This window comes from Carcharodon carcharias, chromosome 10 (assembly GCF_017639515.1).
Source record: "Carcharodon carcharias isolate sCarCar2 chromosome 10, sCarCar2.pri, whole genome shotgun sequence".
NCBI lineage: Eukaryota > Metazoa > Chordata > Chondrichthyes > Lamniformes > Lamnidae > Carcharodon > Carcharodon carcharias.
This window is the reverse complement of record NC_054476.1, coordinates 139,668,344-139,694,765: the sequence shown is the minus strand read 5'-3', so window position 1 is coordinate 139,694,765 and position 26,422 is coordinate 139,668,344. Positions and strand designations below refer to the sequence as shown.

The 26,422-nt window shown below is 51.9% G+C and overlaps 1 protein-coding gene across 1 annotated transcript in view; it reads left to right on the top strand.

Annotated features, from left to right (window-relative positions):
• The first annotated feature begins 2,319 nt into the window (after positions 1–2,319).
• The window catches only part of adora2b (adenosine A2b receptor), a 68,115-nt gene continuing 44,012 nt past the window's right edge, over positions 2,320–26,422 (top strand). Inside the window, exon 1 of the mRNA XM_041197146.1 lies at positions 2,320–2,740. Within this exon, the coding sequence (XP_041053080.1) occupies positions 2,415–2,740 (326 nt within the window). The 5' untranslated portion in view covers positions 2,320–2,414. The remainder of the gene's footprint in view (positions 2,741–26,422) is intronic.

The following is a 26,422-nucleotide window of genomic DNA, read 5'->3' as shown; positions in this document are numbered from 1 at the left end:
ACAGTGAGACCGTGTGCCATGCAGTGAGACACTGCGTCATGCAGTAAGACACTGCACAGTGCATTGAGACGCTGTACAGTGCAGAGAGAGAGACTGTAGAGTGCAGTGAGACACTGTACAGTGCAGTGTGACGCTGTTCCATTCAATGAGATACTGTACCATGCAGTGAGATACTGTACCATGCAGTGGGACACTGTACAGTGCAGTGAGATGCTGTACCATGCAGTGAGACATTGTACCTTGCAGTCAGGCACTAGACCACACAGTGATACACTGTATAGTGCAGTGAGACACTGTACAGTGCAGTGAAACGCTGTACCATGCAGTGAGATGCTGTACCATGGAGTCAGGCACTGCACCACGCAGTGAGACACTGTAACTTGCAGTCAGACATTGTACCACACAGTGAGTCACTGTACCATGCAGTGAGACACTGTACAGTGCAGTGAGACACTGTAACTTGCAGTCAGACACTGCACCACGCAGTGAGTCCCTGTACAATGAAGTGAGACACTGTACCATACACTGGGATACTGTGCTGTGCAGTGAGACACTGCACCATGCCATGACTTGCTGTACCATGCTATTAGACAATGTACCATGCAGTGAAACACTGTACCATGCATTGGGATGCTGTACCATGCAGTGAATTGCTGTACTATGCAGTGAGATGCTGTACAGTGCAGTGAGGCACTGTACAGTGCAGTGAGACACTGTAGAATACAGTGAGACAGTGTGCCATGCAGTGAGACACTGCGTCATGCAGTGAGACACTGCACAGTGCATTGAAACACTATACAGTGCAGTGTGACGCTATTCCATGCAATGAGATACTGTACCATGCAGTGAGATACTGTATCATGCAGTGGGACAATGTACTATGCAGTCGGACACTGTACAGTGCAGTGAGGTGCTGTACAGTACGGTGAGACATTGTACAGTGCAGTGAGGCACTGTATAGTGCAGTGAGATTCTGTACCATGCAGTCAGACGCTGTACACTGCAGTGGGACTCTCTATCCTGCAGGGAGGCGCTGCAATGAGATACTGTACAGTGCAGTGAGACACTGTACCATGCAGTGAGATGCTGTATTATGTAGTGAGACGCTGTACAGTGAAGTAAGATGCTGTACCCTGCAGTGAGTAGCTGTCCAGTGTAGTGAGACGCTGTACAGTGCAGAGAGGGTGCTCTGTGACTGACTGCAGTGAAGGTCTGGATAGTCATGCTCTGTTCCTTCTTTTGTAATTCTCTGTCCGTACAGCCCAATTCAGATCATGGACTCCCTATGTAGAGATATTTCCTTCATTTGAAGATATTTCCTAATTAAATCACTAACTCATAGATCGGGACAGTCTTCAACTGGGAAAGGCTGTTAATTGCTGATGAATTTGACACTAAATTTTGCAGTTGGGTGAAGAGAAGCTAAAATGCTGACACTGGTTGGTTGGGGGCTGAATGGACTGTTTTTAAACTTCTGTATTTCTGTTCTGTTCATTGCGAGACGGCAGATTTCTATATAATTTAGACATGTTCCCTAATGGCAAGGGCGCGATTTGAAGACCCTCCCTAATAGGAAGGTGACAGACTCGGAGACACTCCCTAATGAGTTTTCAGACGCTCCCTGCCTGGACTGAATAAGACGTGTCTGAGCAGTGGGATTGGAAACTGCCCCATCTGGGTTAGAAACGAAAGATGAAGTAAGGCAAACAGGGAGACACGGGGAAGGGATACTGAGAAAAAGACAGGAGAAGAGAAATATTCACAGAAATAAAGTCAATTGTGAGAAATAGCGCGGGACAAAAAGGGTCACAGAAAGCACAGAGAAAGGATAAAGTGACAGAAAAGAGATCGAGAGAAAGTGAAACAAGAGAGAGAGAAAGAGGGGGGGGAGAGGGAGCAAAAAAAAGCAAAGACAGAAATAAAACAGAGGGAGAGGAGGGAGAGGAGAGGAGGGAGGGGGAGAGGAGGGGAGGGGGAGGGAGGGAAAAAGGTGAGGGAGTGGGAGAGGAGGGGAGAGGGGGAGGAGGAGAGGTGAGAGGGAGGAGGGGAGGTGAGGAGGGGAGGGAGGGTAAGAGGTGAGGGGAAGAGGGGAGGGGAGGGGGAGGAGAGGAGGGGAGAGGAGGGGGAGAGGAGGGAGGGGAGGAGGGGAGGGGAAGGGGAGGAGAGGGGGAGAGGAGGGAGAGGGAGGAGGAGGGAGGGGAGGGAGGAGGGGAGGGGGAGGGGGAGGAGGGAGGGGAGGGGAGGGGGAGTAGGGAGGGAGGAGGAGGGGAGGGGGCAGCCGGGCTGAGTTTCCAGCTTTTCTTCACTGGGACACCGGGAGCTGCTGTTGGTGCCGGTGTCCGGGTTCGGTGTCCGGTGTCCGGTGTCCCGATGGCCGCCTCTGGCTGCGGGGACAGTGAGCGCTGAACTGGGACATGGAGATTAGCCCGGTTTATATCACCCTGGAGCTGCTGATTGCTGTGCTCGCCATCCTGGGCAATGTGCTGGTTTGCTGGGCTGTGTCTACCAACAAGAACCTGAAGACGGCCACTAACTATTTCCTGGTCTCTCTGGCTGTGGCTGACATCGCGGTCGGAGCTTTCGCCATTCCATTCGCCATCATCATCAGCATCGGGATGGACACCGACTTCCACGGCTGCCTCTTCCTCGTCTGCTTCGTCCTGGTCCTGACCCAGAGCTCAATCTTCAGCCTCCTGGCTGTAGCAATCGACAGGTACCTGTCAGTCAGCACCCACCTCAGGTAGGAATGGGTTAAAAGCAAGTGTGTGTTGGGAGTGGAAATATAACGGGACCGGTCTGCACTAACACCTGGGACAGATCCGGCACAGAGTACAAGAGCTAGAAGATTATGTTGAACTTATTTAGGACACTAGTTCGGCCTCAGCTGGAGTACTGTATTCAGTTCTGCGTGCTGGATTTTAGGAAGGTTGTGCAGGCATTGGAGAGAGTCCAGAAAAGATTCACCAGAATGTTTCCTGGGATGAGGAACTTCAGTTAATAGAGGTAGATTGGAGAAGTTAGGACTGTATTCCTTCGATAAAAGGCGACTGAGAGGAGATTTAATAGAGCTATTCAAAATCATGAGGGGGTCTGGACAGGGTAGATAGGGAGGAGCTGTTCCTGCTCGCAAACGGATGGAGACTGAGTGGGCACAGATGGAGACTGAGTGGGCACGGATGGAGACTGAGTGGGCACAGATGGAGACTGAGTGGGCACGGATGGAGACTGAGTGGGCACGGATGGAGACTGAGTGGGCACGGATGGAGACTGGGCACGGATGGAGACTGAGTGGGCACAGATGGAGACTGAGTGGGCACAGATGGAGACTGAGTGGGCACGGATGGAGACTGAGTGGGTACAGATGGAGACTGAGTGGGCACGGATGGAGACTGAGTGGGTACAGATGGAGACTGAGTGGGCACGGATGGAGACTGAGTGGGCACGAATGGAGACTGAGGGAGCACGGATGGAGACTGAGTGGGCACGGATGGAGACTGAGTGGGCACGGATGGAGACTGAGTGGGTACGGATGGAGACTGAGTGGGCACGGATGGAGACTGGGCATGGATGGAGACTGAGTGGGCACGGATGGAGACTGAGTGGGTACAGATGGAGACTGAGTGGGCACGGATGGAGACTGAGTGGGCACGGATGGAGACTGAGTGGGCACAGATGGAGACTGAGTGAGCACGGATGGAGACTGAGTGGGCACGGATGGAGACTGAGTGGGCACGGATGGAGACTGAGTGGGCACGGATGGAGACTGAGTGGGCACAGATGGAGACTGGGCACAGATGGAGATTGAGTGGGCACAGATGGAGACTGAGTGGGCACAGATGGAGACTGAGTGGGCACGGATGGAGACTGAGTGGGCACGGATGGAGACTGAGTGAGCACAGATGGAGACTGAGTGGGCACGGATGGAGACTGAGTGGGCACGGATGGAGACTGAGTGGGCACGGATGGAGACTGGGCACGGATGGAGACTGAGTGGGCACGGATGGAGACTGAGTGGGCACAGATGGAGACTGAGTGGGCACGGATGGAGACTGAGTGGGCACAGATGGAGACTGAGTGGGCACAGATGGAGACTGAGTGGGCACGGATGGAGACTGGGCACAGATGGAGACTGAGTGGGCACGGATGGAGACTGGGCACGGATGGAGACTGAGTGGGCACAGATGGAGACTGAGTGGGCACGGATGGAGACTGAGTGGGCACGGATGGAGACTGGGCACGGATGGAGACTGAGTGGGCACGGATGGAGACTGAGTGGGCACGGATGGAGACTGGGCACGGATGGAGACTGAGTGGGCACAGATGGAGACTGAGTGGGCATGGATGGAGACTGGGCACGGATGGAGACTGAGTGGGCACAGATGGAGACTGAGTGGGCACGGATGGAGACTGGGCACGGATGGAGACTGGGCACGGATGGAGACTGAGTGGGCACGGATTTAAAGTAATTGGCAAAAGAAGAAATAGCAACACAAGAAAAAATCTTTCCACACAGCGAGTGGTTAGGATCTGGAATGCACAGCCTGAGGGTGTGCTGGAGGCAGGTTCAACTGAACCATTCAAAAGGGAATTAGAGTGTTATCTGAAAAGGAAGAATGTGCAGGGTTACGGGCAGAAAGTGGGAGAATGCCACTAGGTGAGTTGTCATTTGGAGAGTCGGTGCAGACACAATGGGCCGAATGGCCTCCTTCTGCATTGTAACAATTCTGTGATTCTGTGTGATTCAGAAAACACATTCCAGATCACAACAACTTGCTGTGTTAAAAAAAAAACTCCTTTCTCCTCTCTGGTTCTTTTGCCAATCATCTTAAATCTGTGTCCTCTGGTTTCCAACCCTCCTACCACTGGAAACGGTTTCTCTTTATTTACTTTATCAAAGCATTAACCATTTTCAACACCTTTATCAAATCTCTGCTCTGAGGAGAACAATCCAGCTTCTCCAATCTTGCCACTCATTCTAGTAACTCTCTTCCCTCTCCAAGGCCTTGACATCCTTTCTAAAGTGTGGGGCCAGAATTGGACACAGTACTTCAGTTGATGCCTAATCAGTGTTTTATAAAGGTTTAGCATTAACTCTCTTGCTTTTATCCTCTATTCTTCTGTTAATAAAGTGAAGGATCGCATTTGCTTTTTTTTAACAGCCTTCCCAAGCTGCCCTGTCATCTTTGATTATTTGTATACATATACCCCCAGGTTTCTCGGTTCCTGCACCTCCTTTACAATTGTACAGTTTAGTTTATATTGCCTCTCCTTATTCGTCTCCTAAAATGTATCAGTTCACACTTCTCTGCATTAAATGTCATTTGTCTACCCACTTCACATTACTTCCAAATTGTGTGTATTCTACAATCTTTGAAATTATACACTGTGTACCTATGTCCAAGTCATTAATATATGTCAAAAGAAGAATTGATCCCAACACTGACCCCTAGGGATAGCACTGTGTACTTCACTCCAATCTGAAAATCAGCCATTCATCCTTACTGTCTGCTTTCTGTCCTCGAAACAACATTCTATCCATGCTGCCATGATCCCTTTGATCCTACAGGTCTTAATTTTGCTAACAAATTTATTATGTGATACTTTGTCAAATGCCTTGAAACTCCATATGCATCAGCCCCACTACCCCTCAACCACATTCTCTATTAGTCATGAAATAACCCAATCATGTTAATCAAACACAATTTATCTTTAACAAATCTGTGCTTTCACTTAATTTTATCCCAGATTATTGTCTCTAAAAGTTAGCCCACCACTGACATTAGGCTAACTGGCCTATACCTCTTCCCCTTTTGGTGCATAATGTTTGCAGTCTTCTGGGACCTCTCCCATATCCAAGGATGAGTGAACATTGCAACCAAAGACACCGCAATATCCACCCTTACTTCCCTCAGTATCCTAGGATGAGTCCCGTGCAGAGTGGGTGATTTTTCCATTTTGAGGTCTGTCAAGCTTTTAAGTACTTCCTCTTGATCTATTTTTTATCCCATCCAATACTACTGCAGTGTCCTTTACCTTAAAATCGGTAGCATTCTCCTCACCAGCAAAGATAGATACAAAGTACTCATTAAGTATCTCAACCATGCCTTCTGCCTTCACAAGGATACCTCTTGTTTGATCACAAATCATCCCTAGTCTTCTTTTGACTACCCTTTTATTATTTAATCTAGACTAGCTGCTGATCTATTCTCATACTCTCTCTTTGTCCTTAGTCCCTTTTTTACATCTCCTCTGTACTTTCTATTTTCTGTTTTTCTGCTGAATTGTGAACATTATATTTGTCATTTGCCTCCTTTTTCTGTCCCTTTTCAATCTGTATCTGATGAGTTTTCTCTTCTGTTCTGTTGAGGAATGTAAAGGAGCCTCACCCCCAGAGATAGGAGCACTATTGAAATCTGACATTGATTTGGGATTCATAACCCTTGTTGAGAGAGCAATGGCTTCTTTGACAAAAATGAAGAAAGCAAGTTTAATGCAGGCAGACTTAGCAAAAGAGGCAATGTGGAGTTCTATTTGAGGTAGACTATGTGTGACTCCAGACCCACAGCAATGTGGTTGACTCTTAACTGCCCTCTGAAATGGCCTAGCAAGCCACTCAGTTCAAGGGCAGTTAGGGATGGGCAACAAATGCTGGCCTTGCCAGCGACACCCACAGCCCATCAAAGAATAAAAAAAAAGAACATACCCCAGCCCCTGTCGGTGTTTGTTCTCTTCATGAGCATATTTTGATCCCCATTCTGCTCTGTTCCTGTCTATTTATTCCACTTTCCTTCAGCAACATTCTAAGCACTTAAATGCTGACAGGGCCTTTGCTTCAATCACCAACTCTGGTAGTGCATTTCACAGCCTCACAGCTCCCATTTAGTTAATCTTATATCTATGTCCCTTCAGTCAATATCTCTTAAACATTACAGTCAGTCTCTTCCTATAAATCCTGCCTTATCCCTTCATAATTTTAAACACCTCTATCAATTCACTCTGGAATTTTCCATGCTATAATAAAAACAACCTCAATATTTCAAGAGGAAAGAACTGAGGATGCTGGAAATCTGAAATAAAAACAAAAATGCAGAAATACTTAGCAAGTCAGGCAGCATCTATAGAGGGAGAAACAGAGTTAATGTTTCAGGACTGTGACCTTTCATCATATGAATGTCTTGGACCTGAAAGGTTAACTTTGTTTCACTCTCCACAGATGCTGGGAGGATGTAGAGGAATAAACCTGCAAGGAAATTACAGAGGGGTGCAAAAAGTATCGAGTAGTTGTAATGGGGGACTTTAATTATCCAAATATAGGCTGGGATAGTAGTGGTGTAAAGGACAGAGAGGGCAAGGGTTCTCAGAATTTGTTCAGGAGAATTTTCTACAACAGTTCAGTTGTTCAGTCCAACGAGAAAGGAGGCATTACGAGACCTGTTTTTTGGGAATGAGGTGAGCGAAATGGATCAAACGTCAGTCAGGGATCATTGTATAAGGTTAGGCTGGCTGTGGAAAAGGACAAGGAACAATCCAGAATAAGGATAATTAACTGGGGGAAACCCAACTTCAAAGGGGTAAAACTAGGTCTGACCCAGATAAGTTGAAGGTTGGCAGGCAAGACTGTAAATGAACAATGGGTTACCTTTAAAGAACAGAGAGTTCAGGCACAGTCGAGGTATATTCCCAAGACAGGAAAAGGTAGTGAAAACAAATCCAGACCTCCCTGGATGACAAAAGAGATAGAGATTAAGTTGGAAGAAGAAAAAGTGTGCTTATGAAAGATGTTAGGTGGATAATAGAAGAACCAGATTGAATATAGAAGGTTCAGAGGGGAATTGAAAAAGCAAATAAAGCAACGAGAGTATGAGAAGTGCCTGGCAACTAACATAAAAAGGAATCTAAATTATTCTATAGGCATATACATGGTGAAAGAGTGGTATAAGGAGGATTAGGGGATTAACGCATGGAGGCAGGTAGCATGGCTGAGGCATTAAATGAATACTTTGCATCTGTCTTTATCAAGGAAGAAGATACTACCCAGGTTATGGTGAAAAAGTGGATAGTTGAGACACTTGAAGGGTTTAAAATTGATCAGGAGGATGTATTGGATAGACTGTCTGTGCTTAAAGATGATAAGGCACCAGGACCAGATAAGATGCATCCAAGGAAACTGAGGGGAGCGAGAGTGGAAATTGTGGGGGCACTGGCCATAATTTTCCAATCCTCCCTCAATACAGGGGTGGTGCCAGAGGAATGGAGAATTGCAAATGTTACACCCTTGTTCAAAAAAGGGTGTAAAGATAAGCCCAGTAACTACAGGCCTGTCAGTTTAACCTCGGTAGTGGGGAAGCTTCTAGAAACAATAATTCTGGACAAAATTAACAACCACTTGGGCAAATACTGGTTAATTAGGGACAGCCAGCATGGGTTTGTTAAGGGCACATCATGTTTAACTAACCTGCTGGAGTTTTTTTGAAGAGCTAACAGAAAGGGTTAATGAGGACAATGCTGTTAATGTGCTGTACATGGACTTTCAAAAGGCATTTGATACAGTGCCACACAATGAACTTGTGACCAAAGTTAGTGCTCATGGAATAAAAGGGACAGTAGCAACATGGATGTGACATTGACTGAGTAATAGGAAACAGAGAGTAATGGTCAATGGATATTTTTCGGGTTGGAGGAAGGTTTGTAGTGGCATTCCCCAGGGGTCGGTATTTGGACACTTGCTTTTCCTGATATATATTAATGCACGGGGCACAATTTCAAAGTTTGTGGATGATATGAAACTTGGAAATATTGTGAACTGTTAGGATGACAGTGTAGCACTTCAAGAGGACATGGACAAGTTGGTGGAATGAGCAAACATGTGGCAGGTGAAATTTAATGTGGAGAAGTGTGAAGTGATTCATTTTGGTAGAAAAAAACATGGACAGACGATATAAGATAATGGGTACAATTCGAAAGTGGGTGTGGAGCAGAGGGTCCTGGCTGTACATTTGCAGAAATCATTGAAGGTGGCAAGACTGGTTGAGAAAGCTGTTAATAAAACAGACAGGTATCCTAGGTTTTATTAATAGGAACATAGAGTATAAAAGCAAGGAAGTATGTAAAACCTGTATAAACATTGGTTCAGCCTCAACTGGAGTATTGTTCAGTTCTGGACACTGCACTTTAGGAAGGATATGAAGGCATTGGAGAGGGTGCAGAAAAAATTCACGAGAATGGTTCCAGGGATGAGGAATTTCAGTTCCATGGGTAGATTGGAGAAGCTGGGACTGTTTTCCTTGGAAGAGAGAAGGTTGATAGAAGATTTGATAGAGGTATTCAAAATCATGGGGGGTCTGGGCAGAGTAGATGGGGAGAAACTATTCCCATTGGTGGAAGGATCAAGAACCAGAGGGCACAGATTTAAGGTAATTGGCAAAAGAAGCAATGGCGACATGAGGAAAATGTTTTTATGCAGCAAGTGGTTAGGGTCTGGAATGCACAGCCTGTGAGTGTGGTGGAGACAGGTTCCATCGAGGAATTCAAGAGGGAATTGGATTATTATCGGAAAAAGAAGAATATGCAGGGCTAGGGGGAGAAGGTGGGGGAGTGGCTCTAAGTAAATTGCTCCTTCAGACAACTAGCACAGACACAATGGGCTAAATGGGCCATTTTGTGATTCCTTCTATTTCCTCATATCAAGCAGCATCCTAGTCAATCTGCATTGTATCCTCACTATGGTCTCAACATCCTATGGTGTGGACCCAAAACTCTCCAACATGTAGAGATTGAAATAAAACTTCCATTAGCCCATCAAAGGGCGCAAACAGACTAAAGATGTCGGGATTGAGCCAGTGCACATTAGCCAGTGCACATTAGCCAGTGCACAGTGAGAGGGAGGAGGTGAGTTTATTGAGGATATTGAACTAAGAGAGAGAAAAATTCTATTTCTGTGCTGCCTTTGACAACCCCTGGATGTCCCAAAGTGCTTTACAGATAGTGAAGTACTTTTGAAGGGTGCTCATTATCATAATATAGGAAGTGTTAATGAATGTAGCTGTCAGTCACTAATGTAAATGATGAATAAGGAATAAGAGAGAATGATGGTGCTGATAAACCATGATCAACTGGAGAGGAAACTACATAATGTAGAATCTGCAGGTTAGCTGTATGGTTTATTTCAGACTAGGGGATGGTTTCCTGAGTGTTCTGTCACACTAATATTTCAGTATGCTCCATTCTTTCTCAGTCCAATGCTTTTTCCTGGCTGTGTCCCAGTCATTAGCTGCCTGCTCGTGAGCTCCAGTGTTGCAGATGTGGAAGTGTGTATGGAAAGTACACATCATCTTGTTCAAAATTTACGACTAATTGTAGACTTGGGGCCAATTGTTACTTTTGTTTTGCACCCTTACCATCAGAAGCCAGACCACCTACAGAGGATAGAAGTGATATTTCCGTCCCTAACATGGAACACTGAGTCAATTTGAAATCTTAGCACCCTCCGATGAGAGCTTTGATTGGACACAGTATTGGAATCTATGATTTTTTTAGTGTCTATATCTCAGTTATTGACTCCCTAAATCATTAGCGGAAGGTCAGTACTTTGCTACCTTCAGTTGCTCCAGTTTTTTTCCTGCAGTGGAAGCACCAGGATAGAATTCTGTGGAGGATATGCCAGGAGATCAGTGGAGAAGAAGTAAACAGCATTCCCTGGTCCAGTGGGGATAGTTTTTCATGGCTATGGTTCCCCATCCCTGACATTGTCCTGGTGAATCCACACTGTCCATGCTCCGTGCCTTTAATGTTCTTTCTATAATGGAGCCCAAAATTGCACCCAGTAAAATGACTAGCTATGGGTCAAGAATAGAAACTTGGGGAAAGAAAACAGGAGAATGGTGTTCCCTGTGGACAGATATGTATTTATCAGAGTAGGAATCTGCCATTTCTAAAGTGTTAAGGATAACATTTCTGGTAAGCAGAAAAAGCCTGTGACAGAAGAAATTGGTGTATTTCACAAATGGATTGGAAAAATTTGAACAGGGTGTGGAGCTAGGGACTGTCCCAGTAAATCAAAAGCTATACAGAAAAATGTAATTAGTGCAGCAGTGAGGTTACCTCAAGTGATACAAATTGCTTTGTTCACCCGATACTTAAACAGGAGGGTTTCAGGGGCCCAGGTAACTTCCTGTGGCAAGGGGGACAACATCATCCTCACCGTCACCCTCACCATCATCCGCAATGTCACCGACACGGTCACCCTCACTGTCACCCCCACTCCCAGCATCACCCTCGCCCTCACCGTCACGGTCACCATCACCCTCAGTTTCACCGTCACCCTCACTCTCAGCATCACCCTCACCCTCACCGTCACCCTCACCGTCACGGTCACCATCACCCTCACCGTCACCCTCACCGTCACCGTCACCCTCACCCTCACCGTCACCGTCACCCTCACCGTCACCCTCACCGTCACCCTCACCGTCACGGTCACCCTCACCGTCACGGTCACCCTCACCGTCACCGTCACCCTCACCGTCACCCTCACCGTCACGGTCACCGTCACCCTCACCGTCACCCTCACCGTCACCGTCACCGTCACCGTCACCGTCACCCTCACCGTCACCCTCGCCCTCATCGTCACCGTCACCCTCACCGTCACCGTCACCGTCACCGTCACCCTCACCGTCACCCTCGCCCTCACCGTCACCATCACCCTCACCCTCGCCCTCACCCTCACCATCACCCTAACTCTCAGCATCACCCTCGCCCTCACCGTCACCGTCACCGTCACACTCACCGTCACACTCAGCATCAACGTCGGCCTCGCCCCCACCCTCGCCCTCACCATCACCCTCACAGTCACCGTCACCGTCACCCTCACCGTCTCGGTCACCGTCTCGGTCACTGTCACCCTCACCGTCACCCTCACTGTCACACACACCGTCACCGTCACACTCACCATCACTGTCACTGTCACTGTCACTGTCACATTCACCCTCACCGTCACGGTCACAGTCACCGTCACCTTCAGCATCACCATCACCGTCACCCTCACTGTTACCGTCACCCTCACTGTCACCGTCACCCGTGCCGTCACCCTCGCCTTCACCCTTACCCTCACCGTCACCCTCACCGTCACCATCACACTCAGCCTCACCCCCGCCCTCGCCCCCACCCTCGCCCCCACCCACGCCCTCACCGTCACGGTCACCCTCACCATCACCTCACCGTCACCCTCACTGTCATGGTCACCCTTACCCTCACCATCACGGCCACCATCACGGTCACCCTCACCATCATGGTCACCGTCACATTCACTTTCACCATCACCCTCACCATCACCCTAACTCTTAGCATCATCCTCGCCCTCACCGTCATCCTCACCGTCACCCTCACCGTCACCCTCACCGTCACCGTCATCGTCATCCTCACCGTCACCCTCACCGTCACCCTCACTGTCACCCTCACCGTCACCCTCACCGTCACGGTCACCATCACCCTCACCGTCACGGTCACCCTTGCCGTCACCCTCGCCGTCACCCTCACTGTCACCCTCACTGTCACCCTCACCGTCACCCTCACCGTCACGGTCACCGTCACCCTCACCATCACGGTCACCGTCACCCTTACCGTCACGGTCACCGTCACCCTCACCGTCACGGTCACCGTCACCCTCACCGTCACTCTTGCCGTCACCCTCACCGTCACCCTCACCGTCACCGTCACACTCAACATCACCTTCGCCCCCAGCCTCGCCCCCGCCCTCGCCCTCACCGTCACCCTCACCGTCACCCTCACCGTCACCCTCACCGTCATCGTCACGGCCACCCTCACTGTCACCCTCACCGTCACCCTCACTGTCACCCTCACCGTCACCCTCACTGTCACCGTCACACTCAGCCTCACCCCCGCCCTCACTGTCACCCTCACCGTCACGGTCACCCTCACCATCACCCTCACTGTCACGGTCACCCTTACCCTCACCATCACGGTCACCATCACTGTCACCCTCACTGTCACGGTCACCCTCACCCTCACCGTCATGGTCACCCTCACCATCACCCTCACCCTTGCCCACCCTCGCCCTCACCCTCACCATCACCCTCACTCTCAGCATCACCCTCACCCTCGCCCTCACCCTCACCATCACCCTAACTCTCAGCATCACCCTCGCCTTCACCGTCACCGTCACCGTCACACTCACCGTCACACTCAGCATCACCGTCGGCCTCGCCCCCACCCTCGCCCTCACCTTCACCGTCACGGTCACCGTCACCCTCACCGTCTCGGTCACCCTCACCGTCACGGTCACTGTCAACCTCACCATCACGGTCACCCTCACCGTCACCCTCAACATCACCCTCAGCGTCACCCTCACTGTCACCCTCACTGTCACCGTCACCGTCACCCTCAGCGTCACCCTCACCATCACCCTCACTGTCAATCTCACCGTCACCCTCACCGTCAGGGTCACCATCACCGTCACCCTCAGCGTCACCCTCACCGTCACCCTCACCATCACCCTCACCCTCACCCTCACCGTCACCCTCACCGTCACCGTCACTGTCACTGTCACCTTCACCCTCACCGTCACCGTCACGGTCACGGTCACCGTCACCCTCAGCATCACCCTCACCGTCACCCTCACTGTCACACTCACCGTCACCGTCACACTCAACATCACCCTCACCCTCACCGTCACCCTCACCGTCACTGTCACTGTCACTGTGACCTTCACCCTCACCGTCACCATCACGGTCACGGTCACCGTCACCCACAGCATCACCCTCAGCATCACCCTCACTGTCACCCTCACTGTCACCCTCACTGTCACCGTCACCCTTGCCGTCACCCTCGCCGTCACCCTTGCCCTCACCGTCACCCTCACCGTCACCGTCACACTCAGCCTCACCCCCGCCCTCGCCCCCACCCTCGCCCCCACCCTCGCCCTCACCGTCATGGTCAACCTCACCATCACCTCACCGTCGCCGTCACTGTCACGGTCACCCTTACCCTCACTGTCACGGCCACCATCACGGTCACCATCACCGTCACCGTCAACGTCACCCTCACCGTCACGGTCACCCTCACCGTCACGGCCACCATCACTTTCACCGTCACCCTCACCATCACCCTAACTCTCAGCATCATCCTCGCCCTCACCGTCACCGTCACCGTCACACTCACCGTCACCCTCAGCATCACCGTCGGCCTCGTCCCCACCCTCGCCCTCACCATCACCCTCACAGTCACGGTCACAGTCACGGTCACCGTCACCCTCGCCATCACTCCCACTGTCACCCTCACCGTCATCGTCATCCTTACCGTCACCCTCACCGTCACCCTCACCCTCACTGTCACCCTCACCGTCACGGTCACGGTCACGGTCACCGTCACCCTCACCGTCACGGTCACCGTCACGGTCACCCTCACCCTCACCGTCACGGTCACCCTTGCCGTCACCCTCGCCGTCACCCTAACTCTCGCCCTCACCGTCACCCTCACCCTCACCATCACCCTCACCGTCACTGTCACCCTCACTGTCACCCTCACCCTCACGGACACCATCACCCTCAGCGTCACCCTCACCGTCACCCTCACCATCACCATCAGCGTCACCCTCACCGTCACCCTCACCGTCACCATCAGCGTCATCCTCAGCGTCACCCTCACCGTCACCTTCAGCGTCACCCTCAGCCTCACCATCACCCTCACCGTCACGGTCACCCTCACCATCACGGTCACCTTCACCATCACCCTCACCCTTGCCCACCCTCGCCCTCACCCTCACCATCACCCTCACTCTCAGCATCACCCTCACCCTCGCCCTCACCCTCACCATCACTCTAACTCTCAGCATCACCCTCGCCCTCACCCTCACCATCACTCTAACTCTCAGCATCACCCTCACCGTCACCGTCACCCTCACCGTCACCCTTAACATCACCCTCAGCGTCACCCTCAGCGTCACCCTCACTGTCACCCTCACCGTCACCGTCACCCTCACCGTCACCCTCACTGTCACCGTCACCCTCACTGTCACCGTCACCCTCACCGTCACCCTCACCGTCACCCTCACTGTCACCCTCACCCTCACTGTCACTGTCACCGTCACCGTCACCGTCACCCTCACTGTCACCCTCACCGTCACCCTCACCGTCACCCTCACTGTCACCCTCACCCTCACCGTCACCCTCACTGTCACCCTCACCATCACCCTCACCGTCACTGTCACCCTCACTGTCACCCTCACTGTCACCCTCACCCTCACGGACACCATCACCCTCACTGTCACCCTCGCCCTCACCGTCACACTCACCGTCACCCTCACCGTCACACTCACCGTCACCCTCACCTTCAACCTCGCCCTCACAGTCACCCTCACCGTCACCCTCACCCTCACCGTCACCCTCACCATCACCCTCACCGTCACCCTCACCGTCCCCCTCACCGTCACCCTCACTGTCACGGTCACCATCACCCTCACCATCATCGTCACCATCACCCTCACCATCTCCCTCACCGTCACCCTAACCCTCACCCCAACCCTCACCCCAACCCTCACCCCAACCCTCACCCTAACCCTCACCGTCACCCTCACCGTCACCCTCACCGTCACCCTCACCGTCACTCCCACTGTCACTCCCACTGTCACCCTCACCATCACGGTCAGAGTCACCCTCACTTCCACCGTCACCCTCGCAGTCACACTCACCTTCACCGTCATGGTCACCGTCATTCTCACTGTCACCCTCAGCAACACCCTCACCAACACCCTCGCCAACACCCTCGCCAACACCCTCATGGTCACCCTAACCCTCACCGTCACCGTTACCGTCACCGTCAGTCACCCTCACCGTCACAGTCACCCTCACCGTCACCGTTACCATCACTGTCACAGTCACAGTCACAGTCACAGTCACCCTCACCGTCACGGTCACCGTTACCCTCAGCATCACCCTCAGCATCATCGTCACCGTCACCCTCACTGTTACCATCACCCTTGCCGTCACTCTCGCCATCACGGTCACGGTCACCGTCAACCTCACTGTCACGGTTACTGTCACCCTCACCATTACCCTCACCGTCACGGTCGCTGTCACGGTCACCCTCACTGTCACCCTCACAGTCACCATCACCGTCACCCTCACTCTCAGCATCACCCTCACCGTCATGGTCACCGTCACCCTCACCTTCACCCTCACTTTCAGCATCACCCTCAATGTCACCCTCACCGTCAGGGTCACTGTCACTCTCACTGTCACCCTCACAGTCACGGTCACCATCACCCACAGCATCACCCTCGCAGTCACCCTCACCGTCATCGTCATGGTCACCGTCACCCTCACCCTCGCCGTCACCCTCATCATCATCCTCACTGTTACCCTCATCGTCTCCCTCACCCTCACTGTCACCCTCACCGTCACCCTCACCCTCACTGTCACCCTCACCGTCACCCTCACCGTCACCCTCACCGTCACCCTCACCGTCACCGTCACCGTCACCCTCACCGTCACCCTCACTGTCACCCTCACCGTCACCCTCACCGTCACCCTCACTGTCACCGTCACCCTCACCGTCACCCTCAACGTCACCCTCACCCTCACCGTCACCCTCACCCTCACCCTCACCGTCACCCTCACCGTCACCCTCACTGTCACCGTCACCCTCACCGTCACCCTCACTGTCACCCTCACCGTCACCGTCACCCTCACCCTCACCGTCACCCTCACTGTCACCGTCACCCTCACCATCACCCTCACCCTCACCGTCACCCTCACCGTCACCCTCACTGTCACCCTCACCCTCACTGTCACCCTCACCGTCACCCTCACCCTCACTGTCACCCTCACCGTCACCATCACCGTCACCCTCACTGTCACCGTCACCCTCACCGTCACCCTCACTGTCACCCTCACCCTCACCGTCACCCTCACCCTCACCGTCACCCTCACCGTCACCCTCACTGTCACCCTCACCCTCACCGTCACCCTCACCCTCACCGTCACCCTCACTGTCACCCTCACCCTCACCATCACCCTCACCCTCACCGTCACCCTCACGGACACCATCACCCTCACCGTCACCCGCACGGACACTCTCACCCTCACCGTCACCCTCACGGACACTCTCACCCTCACCGTCACCCTCGCCGTCACCCTCACTGTCACCCTCACCGTCACCCTCACCGTCACCCTCACCGTCACCCTCACCCTCACCCTCACTGTCACCCTCACCGTCACCCTCACCGTCACCCTCACCCTCACCGTCACCCTCACCCTCACTGTCACCCTCACCGTCACCCTCACCCTCACCGTCACCCTCACCCTCACCCTCACTGTCACCCTCACCGTCACCCTCACCTTCAACCTCGCCCTCACCGTCACCCTCACCTTCAACCTCGCCCTCACCGTCACCCTCACCGTCACCCTCACCGTCACCCTCACTGTCACGGTCACCGTCACCCTCACCATCATCGTCACCATCACCCTCACCATCTCCCTCACCGTCACCCTAACCCTCACCCCAACCCTCACCCCAACCCTCACCCTAACCCTCACCGTCACCCTCACCGTCACCCTCACCGTCACCCTCACCGTCACCCTCACCGTCACTCCCACTGTCACTCCCACTGTCACTCCCACTGTCACCCTCACCATCACGGTCAGAGTCACCCTCACTTCCACCGTCACCCTCGCAGTCACACTCACCTTCACCGTCATGGTCACCGTCATTCTCACTGTCACCCTCACCGTCACCCTCACTGTCACCCTCACTGTCACCGTCACCCTCACCGTCACCCTCACTGTCACCCTCACTGTCACCGTCACCCTCACTGTCACCCTCACTGTCACCCTCACTGTCACCGTCACCCTCACCGTCACCGTCACCCTCACTGTCACCCTCACTGTCACCCTCACTGTCACCCTCACCGTCACCCTCACTGTCACCCTCACTGTCACCGTCACCCTCACTGTCACCCTCACTGTCACCGTCACCCTCACCGTCACCCTCACCGTCACCCTCACTGTCACTGTCACCCTCACCGTCACCCTCACCGTCACCCTCACCGTCACCCTCACTGTCACTGTCACCCTCACCGTCACCCTCACTGTCACCGTCACCCTCACCGTCACCCTCACCGTCACCCTCACCATCACCGTCACCCTCACCGTCACCCTCACTGTCACCCTCACGAACACCATCACGCTCACCGTCACCCTCATGGACACCATCACCCTCAGTGTCACCCTTACCGTCACCCTCAGCGTCACCCTCAGCGTCACCCTCACTGTCACCCTCACGGACACCATCACCCTCACCGTCACCCTCACGGACACCATCACCCTCAGCGTCACCCTTACCGTCACCCTCAGCGTCACCCTCAGCGTCACCCTCACTGTCACCCTCACTTTCACCCTCACTGTCACCCTCACTTTCACCCTCACAGTCACCCTCACGGTCACCCTCACCCTCACCCTCACTTTCAGCATCACCCTCACCATCACGGTTACTGTCACTCTCACCGTCAGGGTCACTGTCACTCTCACTGTCACTCTCACCGTCACTCTCACCGTCACCGTCACCCTCGCCGTCACCGTCACCCTCGCCGTCACCCTCACCATCACCCTCACTCTCACCATCACCCTCACTGTCACCCTCGCCCACCCTCGCCCTCGCCCTCACCCTCACCGTCATCCTAACTCTCACCCTCACCCTCACCCTCACTGTCATCCTAACTCTCACCCTCACCCTCACCCTTACTGTCACCCTAACTCTCACCAACACCGTCACCCTCGCCCCCACCCTCGTCCACCCTCACCCTCACTCTCAGCATCACCCTCACCTTCACCATCACCCTCACCGTCACCATCGTCCTCGTCCTCGCCCTCGACCTCGTCCTCGACCTCGTCCTCGCCCTCGCCCCGCCCTTGCCCTCGCTCTCGCTCTCACCCTCACCCTCACAGTGGGTTGCCAACCCTAGGATTGGCTGGAGTCCCCAGGAATTGAAGATCAATCTCCAGGACACTGTTGCGTGCAACACTGGAGAAAAATCATCGGGACATTAAAATAGTTTGGGGTTTTTTTGTCATTTTTCTTTGTACATTTCTCTTTACCAGATATAAAAATTTTGAAAATGGGGAAAAAACAAGGCTGTTGGGCCAACAGTCAAGCATTATCTAATTGGGTAATGAGTCTTTTTGCATTCCAATTGACGTAGGAAGGCTGTGCATCACAAGGATGGATGTGTTGGCCAGTGAATGGCTGGGGCATTGGAGCAGTTCCTGGTGATGAAGCCTCCAGAAATATATTTAATCACAGTTGGAAACCCGACCAGCACCCTCACTGTCAGCAACCCTTACCATCATCCTCCCCCTCGCTGACTGTCTCATCTCACTGCCCCCCCTGTACCAACACCATCACCCTCACCGTCACCAACACCCTCACCGTCACCATCACCCTCACCATCACCAACACCCTCACCCTCACCATCACCAACACCCTCACCGTCACCATCACCCTCACCATCACCAACACCCTCACCGTCACCATCATCCTCACCATCACCAACACCCTCACCGTCACCATCACCCTCACCATCACCAACACCCTCACCGTCACCATCACCCTCACCGTCACCAACACCCTCACTGTCACCATCACCCTCACCGTCACCAACACCCTCACCGTCACCATCACCCTCACCCTCACCATCACCAACACCCTCAGCGTCACCATCACCCTCACCGTCACCAACACCCTCACCGTCACCATCACCCTCACCATCACCAACACCCTCACCGTCACCATCACCCTCACCATCACCAACACCCTCACCGTCACCATCACCCTCACCATCACCAACACCCTCACCGTCACCAACACTCTTACCGTCACCAACACCCTCACCGTCACCAACACCCTCACAATCACCAACATCCTCACCGTCACCAACACTCTCACCATCACCAACACCCTCACCATCACCAACATGCTCACCGTCACCAACACCCTCACCATCACCAACACTCTCACCGTCACCATCACCCTCACCATCACCAACACCCTCACTGTCACCAACACTCTCACCGTCACCAACACCCTCACCGTCACTGTCACCCTCACCATCACGGACACCATCACCATCACCCTCACCGTCACCATCACCATCACCCTCAGCGTCACCCTCACCGTCACGGTCACCGTCACCCTCACCTTCGCCGTCACCCTCACCATCACCCTCACCCTCACCGTCACCCTCACTGTCACCGTCACCGTCACCCTCACTGTCACCCTCACTGTCACCCTCACAGTCACCCTCACTGTCACCCTCACTGTCACCGTCACCGTCACCCTCACTGTCACCCTCACTTTCACCCTCACCGTTATGGTAACCATCACCCTCATTCTCAGCATCACCCTCACCTTTGCCCTCACCCTCACCGTCACAGTCACCCTCACCCTCACCCTCACTTTCAGCATCACCCTCACCATCACGGTTACCGTCACTCTCACCGTCAGGGTCACTGTCACTCTCACTGTCACTCTCACCGTCACTCTCACTGTCACTCTCACTGTCACCCTCGCCGTCACCGTCACCCTCGACATCACCCTCGCCATCACCCTCGCCGTCACCCTCACCGTCACCGTCACCCTCGACATCACCCTCGCCATCACCCTCACTGTCACCGTCACCGTCACCCTCACTGTCACCCTCACTGTCACCCTCACTGTCACCCTCACCGTCACCCTCACTGTCACCGTCACCCTCACCCTCACCGTCACCCTCACCGTCACCCTCACCGTCACCAACATGCTCACCGTCACCAACACCCTCACCGCCACCAACACCCTCACCATCACCAACACCCTCACCGTCAGCAACACCCTCACCATCACTAACACCCTCACCGTCACCAACATGCTTACCGTCATCAACACCCTCACCGTCACCAACACCCTCACCGCCAGCAACACCCTCACCATCACCAACACCCTCACCGCTCCCCTCACCGTCACCAACACCCTCACCATCACCAACACCCTCACCATCACCAACACCCTCACCATCACCAACAGCCTCACCGTCACCAACCCCCTCACCATCAGCAAAACCCTTAACAACCCTCTCACTGTCAGCAACACCCTCACCAACAACCCTTACCGCTCGCCTCACCGCCTCTCATCAACGCCGTCACTGCCCCCTTCACGGTCACCAACAATGTCACTGCCCCCCTCACCCGTCACTAACACCCTCACCGTCCCCAACACCCTCATTGCCCCCTCACCATCAGCAACACCCTCACTGTCCCCTCACCACCAACACCGTCACTGCCTCCCTCATTGTTACCAACACCGTCACTGTCCCCTCACCAACACCCTCATTGCCCCCTCACCATCACCAACACCCTCAATGCCCCCTCACCATCACCAACACCATCACTGCCCCCTCACTGTCACCAACACTGTCACTGCCCCCCTCACTGTCACCAACACCCTCACTGCCCCCTCACCAACACCGTCACTGCCCCCTCACTGTCACCAACACCGTCACTGCCCCCCTCATTGTCACCAACACCCTCACTGCCCCCTCACCAACACCGTCACTGCCCCCCTCACTGTCACCAATACCCTCACCACCCCCTCATCAACACCATCACGGCCCCCCTCACCCTCACCAACACCCTCACCGTTCCCCTCACTATCACCAGCACCCTCACCGCTACCCTTACTGTCACCAAAACCCTCACCGCCCCCATCACTGTCACAACCTCTGCCACCGTCAGTTTGCCTTTCACATTTTTTGGAAGCTGACTCCTATTTGTTTTTATTTTCGCTTTAAAATATTTAACAACACACATATTTAAACATATGAATGAGGAGGAGTAGGCCATTCAGCCCCTCGAGTGTGCTGCATCATTTGATAAGATCATGGCTGATCTGATTGTGGCCTCAATCTACCCCCTGTAACCCTTTGACTCCCTTGTCAGTCAAGAATCTATCTAACTCAGCCTTAAAAGTATTCAATGACCCAATTCCCCACTCCTCTCTGGGGCAGGGAAGTCCACAGACTAACGACCCTGAGAGAAAAAAGTTCTCCCCATCTTCATCTTAAATGGGAGATCCCTTATCTTTAAACTATGTCCCCTAGTTCTAGTCTCTCCCACAAGGGGAAACATCCTCCTGTCAAGTCCTCTCAGGATCCTATATGTTTCAATAAGATCACCACTCATTCTTCTAAACTCCAATGGATACAGACCCAGCCTGGCCAACCTTTCCCTGTAAGATAATCTCCCCTTCATTAAAGTAAATTTTCTCTGAACTGCTTCGAATGCAATTATATCCTTTCTTTAGTAAGGAGACCAAAACTGTACATAGTGCTCCAGCTGTGATCTAAGTAAGGCCCTGTACAGCTGTAGTAAAACTTCCCAACTTTTATATTACATTCCCCTTGGGATAAATGACAACATTCCATTTCTCTTCCTCATCACTTGCTGTACCTGTGTACTAATCTGTTGTGATTCATGTACCAGGACACCCAGATCCCTCTGTATCTCAGGTTTCTGCAATCTCTCTCCATTTAAATAATATGCTTTTTTTTTATTCTTACTGCCAAAATGGACAAGTTAATATTTTCCCACTTTATACTCTATCTATAAAATTTAACCTGTCAAAATCCCTTTGTATACTCTTTATGTCTTCCCCACAACTTAATCTGTTACCTATCTTTGTGTCAGCAGCAAAGTTAGCTACTATATATTCAGTCCCTTCATCCAAGTCATTGATATATACTGCAAATCGCTCAATCCCTGTGGCACTCTGCTAGATACAGCTTGTTATCCTGAAAAAGATCCTTTTTTCCCTACTCTCTGCTTCCTGTTAGCTAACCAATCCTTTATCCATGTTAATATGTTACCCCCTACACCACAAGCTCTTATTTTGTGCGGTAGTCTTTGATGTGGCACCTCATCAAATGCCTTTTGGAAATCCAAGTACACCACATCTACAGGTTCCCCATTATCCACATTTCTTGTTACTTCCTTAAAGAACTCTAATAAATTAGTCAAACATGATTTCCCTTTTACAAAACCATATTGACGGTGCCTGATTACATTAAGATTTTTTTAAGTGCTCTGCCATATCCTCAATAATACATTCTAGCAATTTCCCTGTGACAGATGTCAGGCTAACTGGGCTGTAGTTTCCTGCTTTTTGTCTCCCTCCTTTCTTGAATAGAGGAATTAGATTTGCTATTTTCCAATCTGATGGGACCGTACCAGAATCCAAGGCATTTTGGAAAATTACTATCTACTATCTCAGCAGCCACTTATTTTAAGACCCTAGGGTGAAGTCCATCAGATCCTGGGGATCTTTTAGTTCCAATAATTCTCTCAGTCCCCTTTCCTGGGTGATTGTAATTGTTTGTAGTTTCTCCCTCCCTTTCACCTCTTGATTTACAAGTATTTCTGGGATGGTATTTGTGTCTTCTACAGTGAAGAAAGACACAAACAATCCGTTCATTTTTCTTTCATGCACGTAAAAGATGTGGGCATCGCTGGCTAGGCCAGCATTCATTGCCCATCTCTAATTGCCCTTGAGAAGGTGGTGGTGAGCTGCCTTCTTGAACCGCTGCAGTCCATGTGGTGTAGGTACACCCACAGTCCTGTTAGGGAGGGAGTCCCAGGAGTTTGACCCAGCGACAGTGAAGGAATGGTGATATATTTGCAAGCCAGGATCGTGAGTGGCTTGGAGGGGAACCTCCAGGTGGTGGTGTTTCCATGTATTTGCTGCCCTTGTCTTTCTAGATGGTAGTGGTTGTGGGTTTGGAAGGTGCTGTCTAAGGAGTAACCCCCAGGATGTTGATAGTGGGGGATTCAGTGATGGTAATGCCATTGAATGTCACGGAGCGATGGTTAGATTCTCTTTCGTTGGACATGGTCATTGCCTGACACTTGTGTGGCACGAATGTTACTTGCCACTTGTCAGCCCAAGTCTGGATATTGTCCAGGTCTTGCTGCATATTGACATGGACTGCTTCAGCATCTGAGTAGTCGCACTGGAGGGTGTGCAGAGAAGATTCACCAAGATGTTGCCTGGGATGAAACATTTAAGTTATGAAGAGAGGTTGGATAGACTTGGGTTGTTTTCGTTGGAGCAGAGAAGACTGAGGGGTGACCTGATCGAGGTGTACAAGGTTATGAGGGGCATGGACAGGGTGGATAGGGAGCAGCTGTTCCCCTTGGTTGAAGGGTCAGTCACGAGGGGACATAAGTTCAAGGTGAGGGGCAGGAGATTTAGGGGGATGTGAGGAAAAACTTTTTTACCCAGAGGGTGGTGACAGTCTGGAATGCGCTGCCTGGGAGGGTGTTGGAGATGGGTTGCCTCACATCCTTTAAAAAGTACCTGGATGAGCACTTGGCACGTCATAACATTCAAAGCTATGGGCCAAGTGCTGGTAAATGGGATTAGGTAAGTAGGTCAGGTGTTTCTCGGTGCAGACTCGATGGGCTGAAGGGCCTCTTTTGCACTGTGTGATTCTGTGATTCTGTGAATGGTGCTGAACATTGTGCAATCATCAGCGAACATCCCCACTTCTGTCTTTATGTTGGAAGGAAGGTCATTGATGAAGCAGCTGAAGATGGTTGGGCCGAGGACTCTACCCTGAGGGACACCTGAATGACTGACCTCCAACAACAACAACCATCTTTCTTTGTGCTAGGTATGATGCCAACCAGCGGAGACTGTTCCCCCCAGATTCCCATTGACTCCAATTTTGCTAGGGCTCCTTGATGCCACACTGGGACAAATGCTGCCTCGATGTCAAGGGCAGTCACTCTCACCTCACCTCGGGAGTTTAGCTCTTTTGTCCATGTTTGAACCAAGGCTGTAATAAGGTCAAAAACTGTGTGACCCTGGCAGAACCCAAACTGAGCATCAATGAGCAGGTTATTGCTAAGCAACTGCCGTTTGATAGGACTGTTGATGACCCCTTCAATGTACTTTACCTGATGATCGAGAGTAGACTGATGGGGTGGTAATTGGCCAGGTTGGATTTGTCCTGCTTTTTGTGTACAGGACATACCTGGGCAATTTTCCACATAGCTGGATTGATGCCAGTGTTGTTGCTGTACTGGAACAGCTTGGCTAGGAGCCCCACAAATTCTGGAGCACAAGTCTTCAGCATTATTGCCAGAATATTGTCAAGGCCCATAGCCTTTGCAGTATCCAGTGCCTTCAGCTGTTTCTTGATATCACATGGAGTGAATCGAATTGGCTGAAGACTGGCATCTGTGATGCTGGGGACCTCGATGGAGGGTATCATCAATGGGTCTTCGTCTCCACAAGGATTTTGCGTTGGTCACTCCTTCTGATATTGTTAAGGACAGATGCTTCTGTGGCAGGCAGGTTGGTGAGGATGAGGTCAAGTATGTTCTTCCCTTTTGTTGGTTCCCTGACCACTGCCGCAGATCCAGTCTAGCAGCTTTGTCATTTAGGACTCAGCCAGCTTTGTCAATAGCAGTGCTACTGAGCCACTCTTGGTGATGGACATTGAAGTCCCCCATCCAGAGTGCATTCTGTGCCCTTTCCACCCTCAGTGCTTCCTCCAAGTGGTGTTCAACATGCAAGATTATTGATTCATCACTGATTCATCAGCTGAGGTGTGACGATACGTGGTAATCAGCAGAATGTTTCCTTGCTCATGTTTGACTTGATGCCATGAGACTTCATGGGGTCCGGAGTTGATGTTGAGGACTCCAGGGCAACACCTTCCGGACTGTATCCCACTGTGCCATCACCTCTGCTGGGCCTGTCCTGCAGGTAGGACAGGACATACCCAGGAATGGTGATGGTGGTGTCTGGGACATTATCTGTGAGGTATGATTCTGTGTGGATGACTATGTCAGGCTGTTGCTTGACTAGTCTGTGAGACAGCTCTCCTATAGAACCATAGAAAAGTTACGGTGCAAAAAGAGGCCATTAAGCCTGTTGTGTCTGTGTTGGCCAGAAAAAGATGAAAAAGAAACGAGCCGTTCATTTTAATCCCATTTTCCAGCACCTGGTCCGTAGCCTTGCAGGTTACAGCGCTGCAGATGCAGATCCAGGTACCTTTTAAATGAGTTGTGTTTCAGCCTCAACCACCAACTTAGGCAGTGAATTCCAAACGCCAACCACCCTCTGGGAGAAAAAGTTTTTCCTCATGTCTCCTCTAATCCTTCTACCAATCACCTTAAATCTATGCCGCCTGGTAATTGACCCCTCAGCTAGGGGGAACAAGTCTTTCCTGTCTACCCTGTCTGGGCCCCTCATAATTTTGTGCACCTCAATTAGGTCACCCCTCAGCCTCCTCTGTTCATAGCTGCAATTTCCAAGTCCTGGCAACATTCTTGTAAATCTCCTCTGTACTCTCTCCAGAGCAATTCTGTCCTTCCTGTAA